Raw genomic sequence first — 21,949 nt, forward strand, 5'->3', positions numbered from 1 at the left:
GTGATGCTGGGGGTCCCCAGGAGCCCCCTCAAAGCCGGCGGGGGAGGGGGGGGGCGAAGCCGGGCCCCCTCGCCCCAGGGCGACGCCGGGGCGATGCTGGGGGGGTCCGGGCGATGTGGGGGGGCCCGGGGGGTGCCGGGCCCCCCCCCCCCCCGCTCCGGCGGGCGCCGCTAGCCCAGCTGGTCCTCGTACTGCTTGCGGAAGCAGTCGCCGGCGGGGAAGAAGTCCCAGCAGCGCTCCTGGTACATCTTCCACACGTAGGACTCCTGGGGGGCCACCCGGAGGGGGGGGGGGGCCACCCGGGGGGGGGGGAGCGGCGGGTCAGGGCAGCCCCCCACCCGCCGAGACACCCCCTCCCCCCCACCACCGCGCAAGCCAGGCGGCCCCCGTGAAAGCCCCGCGGACGCCCTGCAAGCCCCCCCCGTGCCCCGTGCGAGCCCCCCCCATGCCCCGTGCGAGCCCCCCCGTGCCCCATGCGAGCCCCCCCCGTGCCCGGTGCGAGCCCCCCCATGCCCCGTGCGAGCCCCCATAACCCATGCAAGCCCCCCCATGCCCCGTGCAAGCCCCCCCCATACCCTGTGGAAGCCCCCCCGTGCCCCGTGCAAGCCCCCATAACCCATGCAAGCCCCCTGTGCCCCGTGTGAGCCCCCCCTTGCCCCGTGCAAGCCCCCCGTGCCCTGTGTGAGCCCCCCCGTGCCCCAAGCAAGCCCCCCATGCACTGTGCAAGCCCCCTGTGCCCCGTGCGAGCCCCCCATGCCCTGTGCAAGCCCCCCCGTGCCCCATGTGAGCCCCCCCTTGCCCCGTGCAAGCCCCCCGTGCCCTGTGTGAGCCCCCCCGTGCCCCAAGCAAGCCCCCCGTGCCCTGTGCAAGCCCCCTGTGCCCCGTGCGAGCCCCCCTGTGCCCTGTGCAAGCCCCCTGTGCCTTGTGCAAGCCCCCCGGCGGCCCATTCAAGCCCCCCGTGCGAGCCCCCCCGTGCCCCGTGCAAGCCCCTGTGCCCCATGCAAGCCCCCCCGTGCCCCGTGCAAGCCCCCCCGTGCCCCGTGCGAGCCCTCCTGTGCCCTGTGCAAGCCCCCTGTGCCTTGTGCAAGCCCCCCGGCGGCCCATTCAAGCCCCCCGTGCGAGCCCCCCCGTGCCCCGTGCAAGCCCCTGTGCCCCATGCAAGCCCCCCCGTGCCCCGTGCAAGCCCCCCCGTGCCCCGTGCGAGCCCCCCTGTGCCCTGTGCAAGCCCCCTGTGCCTTGTGCAAGCCCCCCGGCGGCCCATTCAAGCCCCCTGTGTGAGCCCCCCCGTGCCCCGTGCAAGCCCCTGTGCCCCATGCAAGCCCCCCCGTGCCCCGTGTGAGCCCCCCCGTGCCCCGTGCGAGCCCCCCCGTGCCCCGCGCGAGCCCCCCCGTGCCCCGCGCGAGCCCCCCGTGCCCCCAGCTCACCTGCCCCGTGTGCTCCGTCTCATCCTTGTTGATCAGATACATCAAGAAGAACCTGGTGGGGGGGGGCATTGGGGGGGGGGACAACAGTCAGGTTTTTTTTGGGGGGGGGGACGGATGAGGGGGCGCCCCGGACCCCCCCTAGACAACTGCAGGCCCCCCAGGCCCCCTCACATGTAGTTGGCCAGGTTGTGCTCCTCCAGCGTGTGGGTCTCGAAGCCGTGGGGCGTCGTGTCGAAATAGTCGCTCCCGATGCCGCAGATGAAACATTTCGTCTGGGGGAGGGGGGAAGGAAGGGGGGGGGGCAGTCAGGGACCCAGGGGTCCTGTTCCCTCCCCACCCCCCCCACCCCTGCAGGCCTGCGGGCCCAGGCGTCCGGGCTGGCGCTCACCTCCATGTCCTCCTTGACCTGCTCCTGCTGGTCTCGCAGCTCCCCGAAGGCGTCGATGATCAGACCTGGGGGGGCCGGGGCGGGTGGGGGGGGGGGGATGACGCAGGATGAGCCCCCTCCCTCCCCGCCATGGATAGGGGGGCCCAGGCGTCCAGGCCCCCCCCCCCCCCCGCCCGCCCCGCCGGGGCTGCACCATGCCTACCCTGGATGATGGCCAGGAGGATGACGATGACGAAGAAGAAGAAGGTGATGTCGAAGACGACGCGGTAGAGCTCGTAGTCGTCCCCCGCCGGGTCTTCGATCTCATCCCCGATGCCCCCCCCGGCCCGGACCCCCACGTACATGTGGAACAAGTAGCACTGTGTGTGGGGGGGGGGACACGACGACAAGGGGGTCAGCGCAGCCAGGGACCCCCACGAACCCAACCGTGGTCCTCTAGAGACCCCTAAACCTTCCCAGGGGTCCCTAAGGGACCCTCCGGGTCTCCCACAGCCCCCCAGCAACCTCCAGAGCCCCCCCCCCCCCAGGACCCCAACTGGGGACCCAAGGGACCTGCCCCCAGGGACACCTCTGAGATATCCAGGGACCACCCAGGACCCCCAGGGATCCCTCAGGGCCCCCCCCCAGCCCCTCCAGGTCACCCCAGGTCCTCCAGGAACCTCCTGGACTTCTCCCGGGGCTCTCCAGAGCCATCCCAGGATGGATCCCCCTAGCTCCAACTAGAGACCCCTCAGGGCCTCCTCCCAGCCCCCCAAGTGCCCCCCCCCCCGCCCCTCCACGCCCCACGGACCGTCATCATGTCGTCGCACTTCATATCGGGCTCGTCCTCGTCCTCGCTCTTGTTGTAGAACTTGCGGAAGAAGTTGAAGGCCACGACGGTGTAGAGGTAGACGACCACGGCCAGCAGCCCCACCGTCATCGCCAGCTGCGGTGGGGACAGGGACGGGGTCAGCGGGGACCCCTGGCGGCCCCGGCGCCCCGGGGTGCCCCCCCCCTCCCCTCACCTGCTTGCCGTTGTGGGTGACGGAGGAGAGGATGGTGCGCAGCGTCTTCACCCCCATGGCAATGTCCAGCAGGTGGGAGGCGAAGAAGAAGTTGTTGTAGTGGCCGAGCAGGGACATGGCCATGTACCAGGTGAGGTAGAGGAAGGACTGCGGGGACGCCGAAGGGGTCACCCCCGGCCCCGGCCCCCCCGGCCCGGCATGCTGGGACCTCCAGCATCCCGTCACCCCGGGGCCCCCAGCATCCCACCACCCCAGGCCTCGGGACCCCCGTCACCCCAGGGCCCCCAGCATCCCACCACCCCAGGCCTCGGGACCCCCGTCACCCCGGGGCCCCCCAGCATCCCACCACCCCAGGCCTCGGGACCCCCGTCACCCCGGGGCCCCCAGCATCCCACCACCCCAGGCCTCGGGACCCCCGTCACCCCGGGGCCCCCCAGCATCCCACCACCCCAGGCCTCGGGACCCCCGTCACCCCGGGGCCCCCCAGCATCCCACCACCCCAGGCCTCGGGACCCCCGTCACCCCGGGGCCCCCCAGCATCCCACCACCCCAGGCCTCGGGACCCCCGTCACCCCGGGGCCCCCAGCATCCCACCACCCCAGGCCTCGGGACCCCCGTCACCCCGGGGCCCCCCAGCATCCCACCACCCCAGGCCTCGGGACCCCCATCACCCCGGGGCCCCCCAGCATCCCACCACCCCAGGCCTCAGGACCCCCGTCACCCCAGGGCCCCCAGCATCCCACCACCCCAGGCCTCGGGACCCCCGTCACCCCGGGGCCCCCAGCATCCCACCACCCCAGGCCTCAGGACCCCCGTCACCCCGGGGCCCCCCAGCATCCCACCACCCCAGGCCTCGGGACCCCCGTCACCCCGGGGCCCCCAGCATCCCACCACCCCAGGCCTCGGGACCCCCGTCACCCCGGGGCCCCCAGCATCCCACCACCCCAGGCCTCGGGACCCCCATCACCCCGGGGCCCCCAGCATCCCACCACCCCAGGCCTCGGGACCCCCGTCACCCCGGGGCCCCCCAGCATCCCACCACCCCAGGCCTCAGGACCCCCATCACCCCGGGGCCCCCAGCATCCCACCACCCCAGGCCTCAGGACCCCCATCACCCCGGGGCCCCCAGCATCCCACCACCCCAGGCCTCGGGACCCCCGTCACCCTGGGGCCCCCCAGCATCCCACCACCCCAGGCCTCAGGACCCCCATCACCCCGGGGCCCCCAGCATCCCACCACCCCAGGCCTCGGGACCCCCGTCACCCCGGGGGCCCCCCAGCATCCCACCACCCCAGGCCTCGGGACCCCCGTCACCCCAGGGCCCCCAGCATCCCACCACCCCAGGCCTCGGGACCCCCGTCACCCCGGGGCCCCCCAGCATCCCACCACTCCAGGCCTCGGGACCCCCGTCACCCCGGGGCCCCACAGCATCCCACCACCCCAGGCCTCGGGACCCCCATCACCCCGGGGCCCCCCAGCATCCCACCACCCCAGGCCTCAGGACCCCCGTCACCCCAGGGCCCCCAGCATCCCACCACCCCAGGCCTCGGGACCCCCATCACCACCCCGGGGCCCCCCAGCATCCCACCACCCCAGGCCTCAGGACCCCCGTCACCCCGGGGCCCCCAGCATCCCACCACCCCAGGCCTCAGGACCCCCATCACCACCCCGGGGCCCCCCAGCATCCCACCACCCCAGGCCTCGGGACCCCCATCACCACCCCGGGGCCCCCCAGCATCCCACCACCCCAGGCCTCGGGACCCCCGTCACCCCGGGGCCCCCCAGCATCCCACCACCCCAGGCCTCAGGACCCCCGTCACCCCGGGGCCCCCCCAGCATCCCACCACCCCAGGCCTCAGGACCCCCATCACCCCGGGGCCCCCAGCATCCCACCACCCCAGGTCTTCAGACCCTCACCACCGTGGGGCCCCAGGACCCCCGTTGTTCTGCGACCTACATCGGCTGGTGACCCCATCACCCCTGTCATCCCAGGTCCCATCACCTCCGCCACCCTGGGACCCCACCGCCCTGGGACCCCCAGCATCCCTGGGACCCCAGGACCCCCCAAACCCTGGGATGCTATCACCTCCATCACCCCAGGACGCCGTCTCCTCACGGACCCTCCACCCCGATCATCTAGGGGTCCCATCGCCCCAGGCCTCCCATCAGTCTGAGACCCCCGGTCACTGCAGGGATCACTTGCCCCAGGACACCTGTTACTCTGGGATCCCTCCTGCCCCAGCCCCCCCCCAGTCACCCCAGGGACCCCCTGGGGACCCTCAGGACATCCCCTCATGCCCCTCTGCCCCCCCAACTCACGTTGTCAGTGAAGATCACCCCGAACTTCCAGATCTGGTACCTGATGTCGATGGACGTGATCCTGGGGGGCACAGGGAGGCGCGTGAGGCTGCGACGGGACCCCCCAAACAGGGCTGACCCCCCCCCCCCGGCTGGGGTGCCCCCTGGATCCCTGCCCCTCCCTCCTCCCAGCTACCCCATAGCCCATCCTGCACCCCCAGGACCCATGGGAGCTCCAGCATGGGACTCCTCAGGACCCATGGACTCCCTGGGACACCCACCCTGGGACAACCCAGACCCCCACCCTAGGACCGCCCAGGACCCATGGGACTCCCCCATAGATGCGTGAGACCCCCAGAGCCATGGGAGCCCCCTAGACCCATGGGACACCTCCCAGGTCCCATGGGACCCCCAGACCCATGGGATACCCCCCAGGTCCCATGGGACCCCCAGAGCCATGGGAATCCCCCAGGCCCATGGGACGTCCCCCAGGCCCCCACCAGGTGAGCAGGGAGCTGTCCGGGGGGGGGGGGGGGCCTTCCTCTCGGCCTCCACCCCGATCTCCAGGAGACCCCAAGGCCCATGGGACCCCCAGGCCCATGGGACGCCCCCCAGGCCCCCACCAGGTGAGCAGGGAGCTGTCCGGGGGGGGGCTTCCTCTCGCCCTGCGCCCCGATCTCCAGGAGACCCCCAGGTCCCATGGGACCCCCAGGCCCATGGGACGCCCCCCAGGCCCCCACCAGGTGAGCAGGGAGCTGTCCGGGGGGGGGCTTCCTCTCGCCCTGCGCCCCGATCTCCAGGAGACCCCCAGGTCCCATGGGACCCCCAGGCCCATGGGACGCCCCCCAGGCCCCCACCAGGTGAGCAGGGAGCTGTCCGGGGGGGGCTTCCTCTCGCCCTGCGCCCCGATCTCCAGGAGACCCCCAGGTCCCATGGGACCCCCAGGCCCATGGGACGCCCCCCAGGCCCCCGCCAGGTGAGCAGGGAGCTGTCCGGGGGGGGGGGCTTCCTCTCGCCCTGCGCCCCGATCTCCAGGAGACCCCCAGGTCCCATGGGACCCCCAGGCCCATGGGACGCCCCCCAGGCCCCCACCAGGTGAGCAGGGAGCTGTCCGGGGGGGGGCTTCCTCTCGCCCTGCGCCCTGATCTCCAGGAGACCCCCAGGTCCCATGGGACCCCCAGGCCCATGGGACGCCCCCCCCAGGCCCATGGGACGCCCCCCAGGCCCCCACCAGGTGAGCAGGGAGCTGTCCGGGGGGGGCTTCCTCTCGCCCTGCGCCCCGATCTCCAGGAGACCCCCAGGTCCCATGGGACCCCCAGGCCCATGGGACGCCCCCCCCAGGCCCATGGGACGCCCCCCAGGCCCCCACCAGGTGAGCAGGGAGCTGTCCGGGGGGGGCTTCCTCTCGCCCTGCGCCCCGATCTCCAGGCTGGCCAGCTCCATGCCCAGCAGCTCGGCGATGCGCTCGCGCCCGTAGATGTCCCCGTACTTCTCCAGCACCTGGGGGGACATCGGGGACACGGGGGCGGGGGTCAGGGCACGGCCCCTGCCCCAAGCTGTGGGGCCTGGGGGGGGGGGAGCTTTGGGGGGGCTCAGGTCAGCCCCCCAACCAGCTCCCCCCCCTCCTCACCTTCCTCTTGACGAACTTGTCCCAGTAGTTGCTGGGGAAGGACCTGGGGGACAGCGGGGGTCAGGTGGGTCCTGTCCCCCCCCCCAGGACCCCCAGCCTGGGATCCCTCCAGGCCCCCCCCCACACTCAGCATCCAGCTCTGGTCCCACCAGCTCTCCCAGTAAAACCCAGTGCTCCCAGTTGCCCCGTACTGGGCGTTGAGCACCAGGCACCTCCCCCAGCGCCCCCCCAGTGCCCCCATACTGGGTGTTGAGCACCAGGTGCCCCTCCCAGTGCCCCCCGATCGCCACCCAGTGCCCCCAGCACCCCCATACTGGGTGTTGAGCACCAGGCACCCCCCCCCCCGGCTACCCCCCAGTGCCCCTAGCACCCCTTACTGGGCGTTGAGAACCAGGCGCCCCCCCCCCAGTGCCCTCCAGTGCCCCCAGCGCCTCTGTACTGAGTGTAGAGCACCAGGTGCCCCCCCAATGCCCCCCCCGCACCCCCCCAGCGCTCCCAGTGCCCCTGTACTGGGCGTTGAGCACCAGGCGCCCCCCCCCCCAGTGCTCCCCCAGTGCCCCCCCCTCCCACCTCCCCAGTGCCCCCAGCGCCCCCGTACTGGGTGTTGAGCACCAGGCACCCCCCCAGCACCCCCCAGTGCCCCCCCAGCGCCCCCGTACTGGGTGTTGAGCACCAGGCACCCCCCCAGCGCCCCCCAGTGCCCCCCCAGCGCCCCCGTACTGGGCGTTGAGCACCAGGCGCCCCTCCAAGCGCCCCCCCCCAGTACCCCCCAGTGCCCCCAGCACCCCCGTACTGGGCGTTGAGCACCAGGCGCCCATCCCAGCGCCCCTCCCAGCCCCCCCCCAGCGCACCCCCAGCACCCCGTACTGGGCGTTGAGCACCAGGCGCCCCTCCCAGCGCCCCCCCAGTGCCCCCAGTGCCCCGTACTGGGCGTTGAGCACCAGGCGGTCCCACTGGCCCTTGACGTCGTCGTCGGGGGGCTGCTCGGTGATGTAGAGCCCCGCGAACTCCAGGCGCCGCGCCACCTCCTTCTCCCGCTTGAAGATCACCAGCGGGATCTGGGGGCGCGGGGGGGGGGTCAGCGGGGTCAGCGGGGGCCAGCGGGGGTCAGCGGGGCCCCAGGGGGCAGCGGAGGGGGGCAGCGGGGTCAGCGGGGGGGGGTCAGCGGGGCACCAGGGGGCAGCAGGGGCAGTGGGGGGGCAGCGGCAGCAGCAGGGCGGGGTGCGGGGGGCATGTGGGGTCAGCGGGGGGGGTACAAGGGGTCAGTGGGGGCAGCGGGGGGCATGTGGGGGCAGCAGGGGCACGTGGGGTCAGCAAGGGCACGGGGGCTGGGGGGGTCAGTGGGGACACGGGGTCAGCGAGGACACGGGGTCAGCGGGGTTAGCGGGGGTCAGCGAGGACAATGAGGGTCAGGGGTCAAGCGAGGACACTGGGGTCAAGCAGCATCAATGGGAGGACTGGGGGGGTGTGGCCAAGCGGGTGGGCGTGGCTGCAGGGTGGGCGTGGCCAGCCACTGCCCCCAGGTGCCGGCAGACCTGGGACATGGTGTGGGTGTGGCCAAGAGGGTGGGCGTGGCCAGGGGGCATGGGCGTGCCCGGTAGGTATCTCTGGGAGGGGTGGGCGTGGCCAGGCAGGATGGGTGGCTCAGGGGGCGTGTCCAGGCCGGGTGGGCGTGGCCAGATGGGACAGGTATCATCAGGGGGAGGGCCAGGTGTTGTGGGCGTGGCCAGGCGGCATGGGCGTGGCCGGTCCTGGTGGGCGTGGCCAAATGGGACAGATGCCACTAGGGGGGCGTGACCAGTCGGTGTGGGCGTGGCCAGGTGGCACGGGCAGGTCCAGGGGCGTGGCCAGGACGGGGTGGGCGTGGCCAGGACGGCTGGGTGTGGCCAGGCGGTGTGTCAGGGTGGTCATGGCCAGACAGGATGGATGTCACCGGGAGGTGGGCGTGGCCAGGTGGTGTGGGCGTGGCCAGGCGGCATGGGCAGGTCCAGGGGCATGGCCAGGATGGGTGGGCGTGGCCAGGACGGGTGGGTGTGGCCAGGCGGTGTGTCAGGGTGGTCATGGCCAGACAGGATGGATGTCACCGGGAGGTGGGCGTGGCCAGGTGGTGTGGGCGTGGCCAGGCGGCACGGGCAGGTCCAGGGGCGCGGCCAGGACGGGGGTGGGCGTGGCCTGGACGGGGGGTGGGCGTGGCCAGGCGCTGTATCCGGTAGGGTGGTCACGGCCAGACGGGGACGGATGTCGCCGGGGGTGGGGGGGGGGTGGGGGTGGGGGGCGCGGCCAGGCGGCGTGGGCGTGGCCAGGGCGGCGTGGGCGTGGCCGTGGGCGTGGCCGTGGGCGTGGCCCGGGCGGCGCACCTTGAGGCAGTTGTAGCCGATGATGCAGAGGAAGGCGACGAGGGTGTGGGCCAGCGCGAGGCCCTGCAGCGCCGGCTGCATGTAGCCCGTGCTCTCCTCCAGGAAGTAGTAGACGACGCTCTCGTCGCCCTCCCCGGCCTCGGCCGCCGCCTCGGCCGCCGGCCCCGAGCCCTCGGGCTCCTCCTCCGCGCCCGGCGGCCGCTCCGACACCTGCGCGCGCCCGGGTGCTCCTGCCGCCGCCGCCGCCGCTGCTGCTCGCGTCCCCCCCCCCCCCCCTCCAGGGACCCGGGCGCCCGGATCCTGCTGCTCCTCTCTCCCAGGGACTCAGGGGCCCAGGCGTCCGGGCTGCCCCTGCTCCATCCCGCAGCCCCTCCCCATCCCCGGGGCCCAGGCGTCCGGGCTGCCCCAGCTCCATCCCACAGCCCCTCCCCATCCCAGGGGCCCAGGCGTCCGGGCTGCCCCCCCCCCCCCAGCTCCATCCCGCAGCCCCTTCCCATCCCAGGGGCCCAGGCGTCCGGGCTGCCCCAGCTCCATCCCGCAGCCCCTCCCATCCCCGGGCCCCAGGCGTCCGGGCCGCCCCCCCCCAGCTCCATCCCGCAGCCCCTCCCCATCCCCGGGGCCCAGGCGTCCGGGCTGCCCCCCCCCCCAGCTCCATCCCGCAGCCCCTTCCCATCCCCGGGGCCCAGGCGTCCGGGCTGCCCCCCCCCCCAGCTCCATCCCGCAGCCCCTCCCAGGGGCCCAGGCGTCCGGGCTGCCCCCGCACCCCCTCCCGCCGCGGCGCGCGCACCTTGTAGAAGAGGAGGATGAAGTTGATGGCGAAGGCGAGGAAGAGCGCCAGGAACCGCAGGTTGTAGAAGTTCCTGGACAGGTAGTTCTGCACCGGGGGGGGGGGAGGGGGGGCTGCACTCAGAGCTGGGGGTCCCGGCCCCATAGCTCCCCCCCCAGCACCCCCAGGGGGGCCCAGGGCTGCTCCCGCCCCCCGGCTATGGGGCCTAGTTTCCAGCGATGGGGGGGGGGGTCCCAGCACCCCCAGTAATGGGGGTCCGCCCCACCCAGTGATGAGGGTCCCGGCTCCCTGCCTGTGGGTCCAGACCTCCTGGTGATGGGGGTCCCAGCCCCCCCACTGACGGGCACGGTGGTCCCCCCGGCTACGAGGGTCAGAGCCCCCCACTGATGAGCATCGTGGCCCCCCAGCTATGGGGGTCCCAGCACCCCCCAGCAATAGGGGTTCTGCCCCCCAGCTATAGGCTCCAGCCCTCCGCAGTGGGTCCCAGCCCCCTGGCAGTGGGTCCTGGCCCCCCATGGTGGATCCCAGCCCCCCGGCAGTGGGTCCCAGCCCCCCAGCAGTGGGTCCCGGCCCCCCACGGTGGGTCCCAGCCCCCCGGCAGTGGGTCCCAGTCCCCCCGCGGTGGGTCCCAGCCCCCTGGCAGTGGGTCCCAGCCCCCCGCGGTGGGTCCCAGCCTGCCAGCAGTAGGTCCTGGCCCCCCGGCAGTGGGTCCTGGCCCCCCACGGTGGGTCCCAGCCCCCCCCATGGTGGGTCCCAGCCCCCCAGCTGTGGGTCCTGCCCCCCCACGGTGGGTCCCAGCCCCCCGGCAGTGGGTCCTGCCCCCCCACGGTGGGTCCCGGCCCCCCGGCAGTGGGTCCTGGCCCGGTGCCTACCAGGAACTTGACCCTCTGCACCTCCAGCTCGCTCCAGAACTCCAGGGCCCCCTCGGCCAGCGGCTCCTTGCGCTCGCGGGGCACCGACTTCCGCCTCCTCGCGGGGGCCTCGGGCTCGGGCCCCCCCTCGGCCGCCTCGGCCCCGGCCCCGGCCTTCTCCCCGTTCTCCGTGCTGGGCGAGGGCGCCACGTGGGTGGGGGGGGACGGGCGCCCCGCAGCGGGGCCACCCCACAGCCCCAGCGGGACCGAGCACCCTGCAATGGGGCCGGGCACCCGCTCCGCAGCCCCAGCGGGACCCTGCACCCCGCAACGGGGCCGGGCACCCGCCCCACAGCCCCAGCAGGACCCTGCACCCTGCAATGGGGCCGGGCACCCGCTCCGCAGCCCCAGCAGGACCCTGCACCCTGCAATGGGGCCGGGCACCCACCCCGCAGCCCCAGCGGGACCCTGCACCCTGCAACGGGGCCGGGCACCCGCCCCACAGCCCCAGCAGGACCCTGCACCCTGCAACGGGGCCGGGCACCCGCCCCACAGCCCCAGCAGGACCCTGCACCCTGCAATGGGGCCGGGCACCCGCTCCGCAGCCCCAGCAGGACCCTGCACCCTGCAATGGGCCGGGCACCCACCCCGCAGCCCCAGCAGGACCCTGCACCCTGCAATGGGGCCGGGCACCCGCTCCGCAGCCCCAGCAGGACCCTGCACCCTGCAATGGGGCCGGGCACCCACCCCGCAGCCCCAGCGGGACCCTGCACCCCCTAATGGGGCCGGGCACCCGCCCCACAGCCCCAGTGGGACCCTGCACCCTGCAACGGGGCTGGGCACCCGCCCCACAGCGCCAGCGGGACCCTGCACCCCCCTGTGGGACTCTGCACCCCAAGGGGGCCGTGCACCCGCCCCACAGCCCCAGCGGGACCCTGCACCCCCCTGTGGGACTCTGCACCCCAAGGGGGCCGTGCACCCGCCCCACAGCCCCAGCGGGACCCGAGTGCCCCCCCCCAACTTACTCGGCCTTCTCCGTCTCGGCCGCCGGCTCCTCTTCCTTCTCCGGCTCTTCAGCCACCACCTCCTCCCCGTCCTCCTGCGGCGACAGCCGGGGTCACCGGGGGGGTGGGGGGGAACTGGGAACAACCTGCCCCCCTCCAGCCACTGGGGCAGGACCCAGACGTCCGGGCCCCTCCGCTCCCCACTGCTGGGGGGGGGGGACCAAGACATCCTGACCCCCCCCCCATAGGGACTCCCTGGTGTCCTGCATCCCCCCCCCCATAGGGACCCCCAGTATTTCATCCCCATAGGGGACCCAGACGTCCTGCCCCCCAGTAAGGGCCCCCCCATCACCCTGAACCCCCCATAGGGACCCCATATCCCAGCCCCCCCAGGAGACCCAGGCGTCCTGCAGCCCCCCCATGATAGGGACCCCTGGTATCCCCCCCATAGGGGGCCCAGGCGTCCTGTCCCCCTCCCACGATAGGGACCCCCCCACAAAGGGCCCAGGAGTCCTGCAGCCCCCCCCATGATAGAGATTCCCCCCCACACACACACACAGGGGGCCCAGGCGTCCTGCCCCCCCCGCCCCGGCCACCTACCCCCAGCTTCCTGCGCAGGATGGGGGTGCCCTCGGGGGTGGGGGGCTCGGCGGCGGCGGGCTCCCCGATGTCGCCGAGCCCCCCGGGGGCGTCGGGGGCCGCCAGGCGATAGTGGCCGGGCTCCTTGCGCCCCCCGAAACCCTGGACCGCCGCCGCCGCCTCTTCCTCCGCCGCCGCCTCTTCCTCCTCCTCCTCCTCCTCCTGCCGCTGCTCCGGCCGCCCCCCTTCGTCGTCCTGCCGCCGGGGCGCGGGGCCGGGGGCCGCGGCGGAGGGGGGGCCGCCGGCGTCGGCCGCCGCTTCGCCGCCCACGGCGTCCTGCGTGGGGTCGGGCATGGCGGCGAGGAGCTCGGCGAGCGCCAGGCGCTGGGCGCCCTCCACCAAACCGCCGCCGAAGAGCGAGCGCCAACCCAGGCGCCCCAGGGCGCCCAGAGCCCCCCAAGCGCCCAGGAGCCCCCCGAGGAGCGTCCGGGCGGCCGCCGCCGCCGCCTCCCGCGCCACCTCCCTGCCGGGCCGCCGGCGCAGGCGCCGCAGCCGCCGCCGCGCCTGCCGGTAGCTCAGGAGCCGCCCGGCCGCCGCCAGCAGCTCCCCGAAAGCCGAGGACGACTCGGGGGCGGCCGCCGCCGCCGCCGCCGCTCCTTCCTCCTCGTCCTCCCCTTCCTCCTCGTCGTCGCCGTCCCGCTGCGCCTCCTCCTCGGAGAGGCGGGAGGCGATCTGCATCTCGAAGATGGTGTCCTCGCAGAAGCTCACGAAGAGCTCCATCTTCTCGGCCTCGCCGCCCTCGTTGACGACGTCGAAGATGAACTGCCGCTTGGACTCCTTCACCTGCGGCATCTCCCACTGCGCCTTGTTGGCGGCGCTGATCTCGAAGTAGAGGCGCTCGATGCGCCGCGCGGCCCCCATGATCTCGATGCGGCCCAGGAAGGGGCGGAAGTACTCGAGGATGCTGGCCGCCTGCTCCAGGAAGGTGCGCAGGCGCTGGTCGTGGGGCACGTGCTCGGCCAGGTTGGTGAGGAGCACGGCCACGTTGAAGCCGATGTCGCGGGCGGGCTCCTGGAAGCGCCCGGCGAAGGCCTCCACGTCGATCATCTCGTTCTCGTCGGCCTCGGAGCAGGAGAGCAGGAACTGCACCTCGGCCGGCTCGTACTGCTTCTGGCTGTCCATGGCCTTCTGGAAGTCCTTCTTGGAGATGAGGCCCCGCGGGTCGGAGACGTAGTCGCGGAAGGCGTCCGAGGCCACGATGTCGCGCAGCTTGAGGAACATGTCGAAGAACTTGAGGATCATGGTGACGTTGCTGGACGACTCCACCAGCATGTCCACCATCTGCCGGGCGATGGTGCCGTTGACCACGTTGCCTGCGCGGGGAGGAACGGGGGGGTGGGGGGGAGACGCCCGCGTCAGCCCCGCGGACGAGGACGGTGTCACCGGACGGTGCGGGGATGCTCTGGTGGGGGGGGACATCCTGGATAGCATGGGGACACCCCGGAGGGCAAGGGACACCTTGGCTAGTGTGGGGACCTCCTGGGTGGTAAGATGACCTCTAGGTGACAAGGGACATCTTGGCTAGTGTGGGGACATCCTGGGGGGGGGGGGGCAAGGGGTCCTCTAGGTGGCAATGGGACACCCCAGGTGGTGAGGGAACATCCTGGGTGGGGAAGGGACACCCCAGGTATCAAGGGGACACCCTGGGCATCGAGGGGACACCCTGGGCATCGAGGGGACACCCTGGATAGCAAGGGGACAGCCTGGACGGCGAGAGGACACCCCAGGTGGCAAGCGGCACCGCAGATGGCAAGGGGACACCCTGGAGAGCTGGGGACACCCCGGCTGGCACCGGGTCACCCCGGCCCGTGGGGACACCCTGGACGGCGAGGGGACAGCGAGGGGACAGCGAGGGGACCCGCTGGGGGCCGGCACCTTCCAGCAGGGACAGCAGCATGACCACCATGTCCTTCTGCAGGTCCAGCAGCTCCTTGAGCAGCCCGATCTGGCTGGAGTCCTGGGGGACACGGGGGACACGGGGGACACAGGGGACACGGGGGGGGGGGAGGACACACGTGAGGGGCGGCGGCGGCCGTGGGGCCGGCGTGGGGCGCGGCGCGGGGCCCCCTTACCTGGGGGCAGAGCCTGCTCCAGAACCGGTCCTCGCAGCACAACAGAGAGACAGGGTGGGCGCGGGGCCCCCGCGTGTGCGCGCACGCGCGTGTGCGCGCGTGTGCCCCCGCTCCTGCACGCGCGTGCGCCCGCCTCGCCCGCCCCGCGCGTGCGCTCGCCTTGCACGCCTTCGCACACGTGCGCGCCTTGCACGCTCGGGTAGGCCTCGCACGCTTGCACGCCCTGCGCGTGTGCACAACTTGCACGCTGTTGCACGCCTTGCACGCGTGCACACCTTGCACGCTCGGGTACACTTCGCACGCTTGCACGCCCTGCGCGTGTGCACAACTTGCACGCGTGCACGCCTTGCATGCAATGCAATGCATGCACGCCTTGCACACACGCACAACTTGCACGCACGCACGCTCGCACACCTTGCACGCACGCACGCCTCGCACGAGGCCGCGAAGCTTTGCCAAGCGCCTGCCGTGCTGCTGGGGTGGGGGGTGTGTGTGTGTAGGGGGGAGGGTTAAGGCCATGCAGCGCTGTTGGGGGGGGGGGGGACACGGTGACACCGGGGGGGGGGGTTGGTGACACCGGGGGGCCGGTGCCGCGGCGCGGGGGGGGGTTGGGGGCCGCGGCGCCGGGGGGCTCGGCGGGTGCTTACGCCGGTCCGCGGTCCCGGCCTTTGGCCCGTCTGGCGGCAGCGGAGGGGAAACGTGGGTCAGAGCGAGCCCCCCCGCCACCCCCGGCCCTCCGGTGCCCCCCCGGGAGGGGGGGGGGTGCAAACGCTGCCGGGGGGGAGGGCCCAGGCGTCCGGGCAGCCCTCACTCTACCCCCTCTCCCTCCACCCCCCTCGTCATCTCGGAGCGGGCCCAGGCGTCCGGGCGGCCCCTGCTCTGCCCCATAGAGGGGACAGGGCTGGGGACAGCGGGGTTAGTGCAGGGTAAGGGGCGCCCAGTGCTCCCAGTGCCTCCCAGTGCTCCCAGTACCGACCTGGGCCAGCTTCTTCATCATGTGGGCGAAGACGTGGAGGAAGCCGACGACGGCGTCCCAGAGGCGGCTGTGAGCCAGGCTCTGCTGGTTCCCCGTGCACGGGCCCTGGGGGGACACCAGGGACACTGGGACCACGGGGACACACAGGGACACTGGGGACACCAGGGACACCGGGACCACGGGGACGCCAGGGACACTGGGATCCTCAGGGACACCAGGGACACCGGGACCATGGGGACATACAGGGACCACAGGGACACTGGGACCACAGGGATGCCAGGGACACTGGGATCCTCAGGGACACCAGGACCACGGGGACACACAGGGACACCGGGACCACGGGGACACCGGGACCACGGGGATGCTGGGGACACCAGGGACTCTGGGGACTTATGAGGAAACTGGGATCCACAGGGACACGAGGGACATACAGAGGAACAGGAACCATGGGGATGCCAGGGACACCAGGGACACTGGGGACACCAGGGACATACAGGGGAACGGGGACCATGGGGATGCTGGGGACACTGGGGACACGAAGGACATACAGGGGAACAGGGCCCATGGGGATGCCGGGAACACCAGGGACACTGGGGACACGAGGGACATACAGGGGAACTGGGACCATGGGGACGCTGGGAACACTGGGGACACCAGGGACGTAGAGGGGAACGGGGACCATGGGGACACCAGGGATGTAGAGGGGAACCGGGACCCTCAAGGACACAGGAAAACTGGGACCATGGGAACTCCAGGGATACCAGGGACATTGGGGACTGCAGGGGACACCAGGGACACGTAGGGAAACTGGGATCATGGGGACATGCAAGGACACTGGGACCACACGAAGACACCGGGGACACCAGGGTTGCACAGGGAATCCGGGACCCTCGGTGACCCGGGGACACCGGGGACTTGTGGGGCCGCTGGGACCTTGGGGACCCTGGCTATGGGGCAGGTCACCGGGATGCGCGCGGCGAGGGGCCGTGGGGCGGCCGTGGGGCGGCTCACCTGGATGTACTCGGTGAGGCTGTTGAAGACCTGCTTGGCCACGGCCATGGCCTTGGAGAAGTTGCGCTTGCCCTGCTCGTCGATGACGTCCTTGCCCGAGTAGTACCAGTAGAAGTCGCTGATGGACTCCTGCCGCCGCGGGGACACGGGGCCAGTCAGGGCGACGGGGACGTGACACCCAATGGCACGGGCGTGGGGACACGGGGCCATATGGGGACACGGGCATGGGGGCGTGGGGATGGTCAGCAGCATGGGGACAGGGCCGTGGGGACACAGCAATGGGTCAGCGGCGTGGGGACAAGGACATGGGACAGGACTGTGGGACCCAGGGACAGGTCAGTGGCATGGGGCCATGGGGATGGGACACAGGGATGGGGACATGGGTGTGGGGACATGGAGATGGTCAGCAGCATGGGGACAGGGCTGTGGGGACACAAGGGTGGGTCAGCAGCGTGGGGACAAGGACGTGGGACAGGACTGTGGGCGACCCAGGGACAGGTCAGTGGCATGGGGACACAGGGATGGGGACATGGGCGTGGGGACATGGGCGTGGGGACATGGAGATGGTCAGCAGCATGGGGACAGGGCCGTGGGGACCCAGCGATGGGTCAGCGGTGTGGGGCCACGGGGACGGGGCCACGGGATGAGGGCAGAGGCAGGAGATGTGGGGCAGGGACAGGGACGGAGGCGGGAGCTCAGGAGCAGGGGCTGGGGCAGGACCGCGGGGCGGGGGGGGGGGGCGGCCGTGGGGCGGCCGTGGGGCGGCCGTGGGGCGGGCACCTGCAGGCGCAGCAGGTAGTCCACGGTGCAGATGATGATGTTGATGGTGGTGGTGTTCCCCGTCTGCGTGCGCAGGTAGTTCTGGAAGTCTGCGGGCGCGCGGCGCGGTGAGAGCCCGCCCCACGGCCGCCCCACGGCCCTGCCCCACGGCCGCCCCCCCCCCCGACCCATCACCGGCCACCCACCTCCAGCCCCCTGTACCAGCTCCCTCTGCCCCCCACGTCCCCCCGTGTCCCCGGACCATTGCTGAGCCCCACCATGGCCCCAAATGTCCCCGTGCCCCCCATGTCCCCACACCACTGCTGTGCCCCCCACGTCCCCCCGTGTCCCCACACCATCGCTGTGCCCCCCACGTCCCCGCACCGTTGTTGTGGCCCTCGCAGAGCAGCTGCAGCAGCCGGAAGAGATCCTGCGTGAACTCGTCATCCGACATCACCTTCTCCCCTGGGGGGGGACGGGGACAGAGTCAGGGCCACGGGGGCCACCGGGAGCCACGTGTCGGCCCCCTCCTGCAGGCAGCACGAGGTGGCACAGGGAGATGCCACCTTGGCTTGGGGACAGCCCAGGGTGGCACAGGAACATTGTGGGGTGGCCCAAGGACATGTCACCATGGCTTAGGGACACCCTAAGGTGGCACGGGGAGATGCCACCATGGCCTAGGACACCCCACGGTGGCACAGGGACATGCCACCATGGCTTAGGGATATCCCAGGGTGGCATGGGGAGATGCCACCATGGCTTAGGGACACCCCAAGGTGGCACAGGGACATGCCACCGTGGCCTAGGGACACCCCAGGGTGGCACGGGAACACCCTGGGACGTCATGAGGACATGACCAGGGTTGCACAGGAACATGCACAGGGACGGGTTGGGGTGGCACAGGGACACGTTGGGGTGGCACGGGGACACATCGGGGTGGCACGGGGTTAGCGGGGGGAGGGGACAGCCAGCGGGGCGGGGGTTGGGGACAAGCGGGGACAGACATGCTGTGGGGACGCCGCCGCGGGGACGGCGGCCGGGGGGGACACGGGGACGTGTCGCAGGTCCCAGGGACGGACGGGGAGGCCACGCCGGTGCCACCCTGCTCCGACGCCGCGGGGACGCTGGCGACCCACAGCCCGGAGACCCTATGGTAACAGCCATGTTCCTATAGACCCTACAATGACCCCCAGCCCTATAGACCCTATGATAACCCCCGGCCCCTATAGACCCTACAATAACCCCTCCATGGCCCTATAGACCCTACAATGACCCACAGCCCTATAGATCCTACAGTAGCACCTCCATGGCCCTATAGACCCTACAATAACCCCAAGCCCTATAGACCCTATGATAACCCCCCAACCCTATAGACCCTACAATAGCCCCTCCATGGCCCTATAGACCCTACAATGACCCCCAACCCTATAGACCCTACAATAGCCCCTCCATGGCCCTACAGACCCTATAATAACCCCCAACCCTATAGACCCTACAGTAGCACCCTGCAGCCCTATAGACCCTATAATAACCCCTCAACCCTATAGATCCTACAATAGCCCCTCCACGGTCCTATAGATCTTACAATAACCCCTAACCCTATAGATCCTACAATAACCCCTCCATGGCCCTACAGACCCTATAATAACCCCCCAACCCTATAGACCCTATAATAACCCCCCAACCCTACAGACCCTACAGTAGCACCCTGCAGCCCTATAGACCCTATAATAATCCCCCAACCCTATAGACCCTACAATAGCCCCTCCACGGTCCTATAGATCTTACAATAACCCCCCAACCCTATGGATCCTACAGTAGCACTCTGCAGCCCTATAGACCCCATAATAACCCCCAACCCTACAGACCCTACAGTAGCACCCCGCAGCCCTACGGGCCCTATAACCCCCCCCCGGCCCCTATGGCGCCCACGGTAGCGCGTATTTACCGTTCTCACGGCTGATGACTGGCGCCGGGAGCCAGGACGGGGGAGAGAAGGGGAGAGAGGAGGTGAGCGGGGGGCAGCGGCGCGGGGGCATGGGGTGGGGGGGGATTAGGGACCCTGGGGGGCCTGAGAGCCCCAGGGTGGGTATTAGGGGTCCAGGGGGTTATTAGGGCTAGGGGGTATAGGGTCCCGGGGGGGGGTGTATAGGGGCCCCAGGGGGTATTAGGGGCCCAAGGTGGGGGCATTAGGAACCCCGGGGGCTGTTAGGGCCCAGGGGGGCTGTTAGATACCCAGAAGGGGGGCATGAGAGACCCAGGGGGTTATGAGGTCCTGGGGGTCATTAGTGGGTCCTGGGGGGCATTAGGGGTCCTGGGAAAGTATTAGGGGTCTGGGGGCATTAGGGGTCAAGGGGGGCATTAGGGGTCCAGGGAAGGTATTATGGGTCCAGGGGGGCATTAGGGGTCTGGGGGGGCATTAGGGGGTTCAGAGCCACGATTAATAGCAGGGGCTCGGGGGGAGCAATGCAACAGTGATGGGGGGATCAGCAGGACAGCCCCCCCCCCCCAAATCACAGCCCCCCACTCCCACTGGGGCAGGGGACCGTAGGGACCCCACGGAGCAGGGGACAAGTCTGGGAGGGGGGCCCTGGGGACCCCCCCATGGGGCAGGGGGCAGCGCTGGGGGTCCCTGGGGCAGGGCCCCCCCACTCACTCGTCCCTCCTCCGTCACCATGCCCAGCCCCTCGGCCTTGTTCTGCCGCTCGAAGGCGTTGAGGTCCAGGACGCTGCGGGGACACGACGGGGGGAGGGGTCAAGCTGAGCACCCCAAAGCCCCCCCGAGATCTGTCCTGAACCCCCCAGGGTGGTTCCAATGCCCTTGGAGGACCCTTATGCCCTTGGAAGAACCCTGATGCCTATGGGGACCCTGGTGCCCATGGGGGTCCCAATGCCCATGGGAGGAATCTGATGCCCATGGGGGGACCCAACGGCCTGGAGGGGACCCTGGTGCCCATGGGGGTCCCAATGCCCATGGGAGGAATCTGATGCCCATGGGGGGACCCTGATGTCTATAGGGGTCTCACTGCCCATGGGGAGACCTCAATACCCTGGAGGAGACCCTGATGCTCATGGGAGACCCAATATCCACATGGGAACCCTGATGCTCACGAGGGTCTCAATGGCCACGGGGGAGACCCAATGGCCATGAGGGGACCTCAATACCCTGGAGGGGACCCTGCTGCTCATGGGAGTCCCAGTGCCCATGTGGGGGCCCCAGTAGCCACTGGGGGGGGGGACTCTGATGCCCACTGGGGGGACCACAGCTCAGGTGGACGCTCACCTGCACGTCTGCATCAGGGCCTGGACGCTCTGGAAGAACCCTACTTCCCGCTTCTCCTTCAGGTAGTCCAGCATTTTCTGGGGAGGGGAAGGCACACGTGGACACACGGAAAACCAGCAACATGCATGGACACACGGATGTGTGCATGGATGCATGCAGGGCTGCACGGCCACACTCACGGGCATACGGAAATGTAGATGGACACATGGACGTGTGCACAGACATGCAGGGTTAGATGGCCACACGGACGCGTGCAGGGACGCCTCCAGGGACACATGCGTGAACACACAGACACGTGGGCACCTGCATGACATACGCACAGACATACGGACATATGGATGGAAACACGCATGGACGTACAGACACACGGACACGTGCGCGGACACATGGATCTGCTCGTGAACAGACATGTGCACAGACATACAGACCCACAGACGCACCAACAGACAGAGGCACGTAGACGTGCCTGGGGCACGTGTGTGGACAGACAGACACGCCCGGGGCACATGGACGGACAGACACGCTTGGGGACTGACGAGTGGCCCCCTCGTACCTGCTGCACCTCGGTGTTGCCCCCGTTGAGGATGGAGATGCCCAGCTTGAGGGTGGAGGACACCATGTCGCCCCGCTCCCCTGCCAAGGCCGGGGCAGGGTCACCGCTCCGGCCCCGCGCGTGTCCCACCGGCTCGTGGGGCACGAGAGGTGCGAGGAGCCCCGTGCGGCAGCGTGCATGAGAGCAGCCTCGTGCAAGGGGCTGTGCAAGAGGCCTGGCGCAAGGAGCCTTGTGCAAGGGGCTGTGCAAGAGGCCTGGTGCAAGGAGCCCCGTGCAAGGGGCTGTGTGAGGTGCCTGGTGCAAGGAGCCCCGTGCAAGGAGCTGTGTGAGGTGCCTGGTGCAATGAGCCCCGTGCAAGGGGCTGCACGAGAGGCCTGGTGCAAGCAGCCCTGTGCAAGGGGGCTGTGTGAGGTGCCTGGTGCAAGGAGCCCCGTGCAAGGAGCTGTGTGAGGTGCCTGGTGCAAGGAGTCCCATGCAAGGAGCTGTGTGAGGTGCCTGGTGCAAGGAGCCCCGTGCAAGGGGCTGTGTGAGGTGCTTGGTGCAAGCAGCCTTGTGCAAAGGGGAATATGAGATGCCTGGTGCAAGGAGCCCCGTGCAAGGAGCTGTGTGAGGTGCCTGGAGCGAGGAGCCCCGTGCAAGGGGCTGCGTGAGATGCCTGCTGTAATAACCCTCGTGCAAGGGGGTACGTGAGAAGCCCGGTGCAAGGAGCCCCGTGCAAGGGGCTGCGCAGACCCCCCTTGTGCGAGACCCGGGGCGTGCGAGGCCCCCGGCGCGCGGGGCCCCGTGCCAGGCGCTCTCACCTTTGCACGCGCTGATCATCTGCAGCACCATCTCGGCGGCCCCGCGCGTGTGCAGCCGGGCCTGCTGGTACAGCAGCTTCTGCTTCTCCATCTCCTTCTCCTGGGGGGGGGGG

The 21,949-nt window shown here is 71.2% G+C and overlaps 1 protein-coding gene across 1 annotated transcript in view; it reads right to left on the reverse strand.

Annotated features, from left to right (window-relative positions):
• Positions 1-170: 170 nt before the first annotated feature.
• The window catches only part of LOC134154056 (ryanodine receptor 1-like), a gene marked incomplete at its 5' end in the record, with an annotated part of 57,870 nt that continues 36,091 nt past the window's right edge, over positions 171-21,949 (reverse strand). Inside the window, 26 exon segments of the mRNA XM_062600700.1 lie at positions 171-266; positions 1,425-1,476; positions 1,596-1,696; positions 1,813-1,877; positions 2,015-2,171; positions 2,603-2,737; positions 2,817-2,963; positions 5,136-5,196; positions 6,484-6,614; positions 6,745-6,787; positions 7,672-7,802; positions 9,102-9,311; positions 9,889-9,975; positions 10,761-10,932; positions 11,765-11,838; positions 12,344-13,695; positions 14,258-14,339; positions 15,431-15,535; positions 16,442-16,570; positions 17,222-17,310; positions 17,585-17,665; positions 19,149-19,166; positions 19,853-19,929; positions 20,484-20,560; positions 21,037-21,116; positions 21,837-21,936. Of these exon segments, the coding sequence (XP_062456684.1) occupies positions 171-266; positions 1,425-1,476; positions 1,596-1,696; positions 1,813-1,877; positions 2,015-2,171; positions 2,603-2,737; positions 2,817-2,963; positions 5,136-5,196; positions 6,484-6,614; positions 6,745-6,787; positions 7,672-7,802; positions 9,102-9,311; positions 9,889-9,975; positions 10,761-10,932; positions 11,765-11,838; positions 12,344-13,695; positions 14,258-14,339; positions 15,431-15,535; positions 16,442-16,570; positions 17,222-17,310; positions 17,585-17,665; positions 19,149-19,166; positions 19,853-19,929; positions 20,484-20,560; positions 21,037-21,116; positions 21,837-21,936 (3,852 nt within the window).

Source organism: Rhea pennata, assembly GCF_028389875.1.
Source record: "Rhea pennata isolate bPtePen1 chromosome 32 unlocalized genomic scaffold, bPtePen1.pri SUPER_32_unloc_1, whole genome shotgun sequence".
Classification (NCBI taxonomy): Eukaryota; Metazoa; Chordata; class Aves; order Rheiformes; family Rheidae; genus Rhea; species Rhea pennata.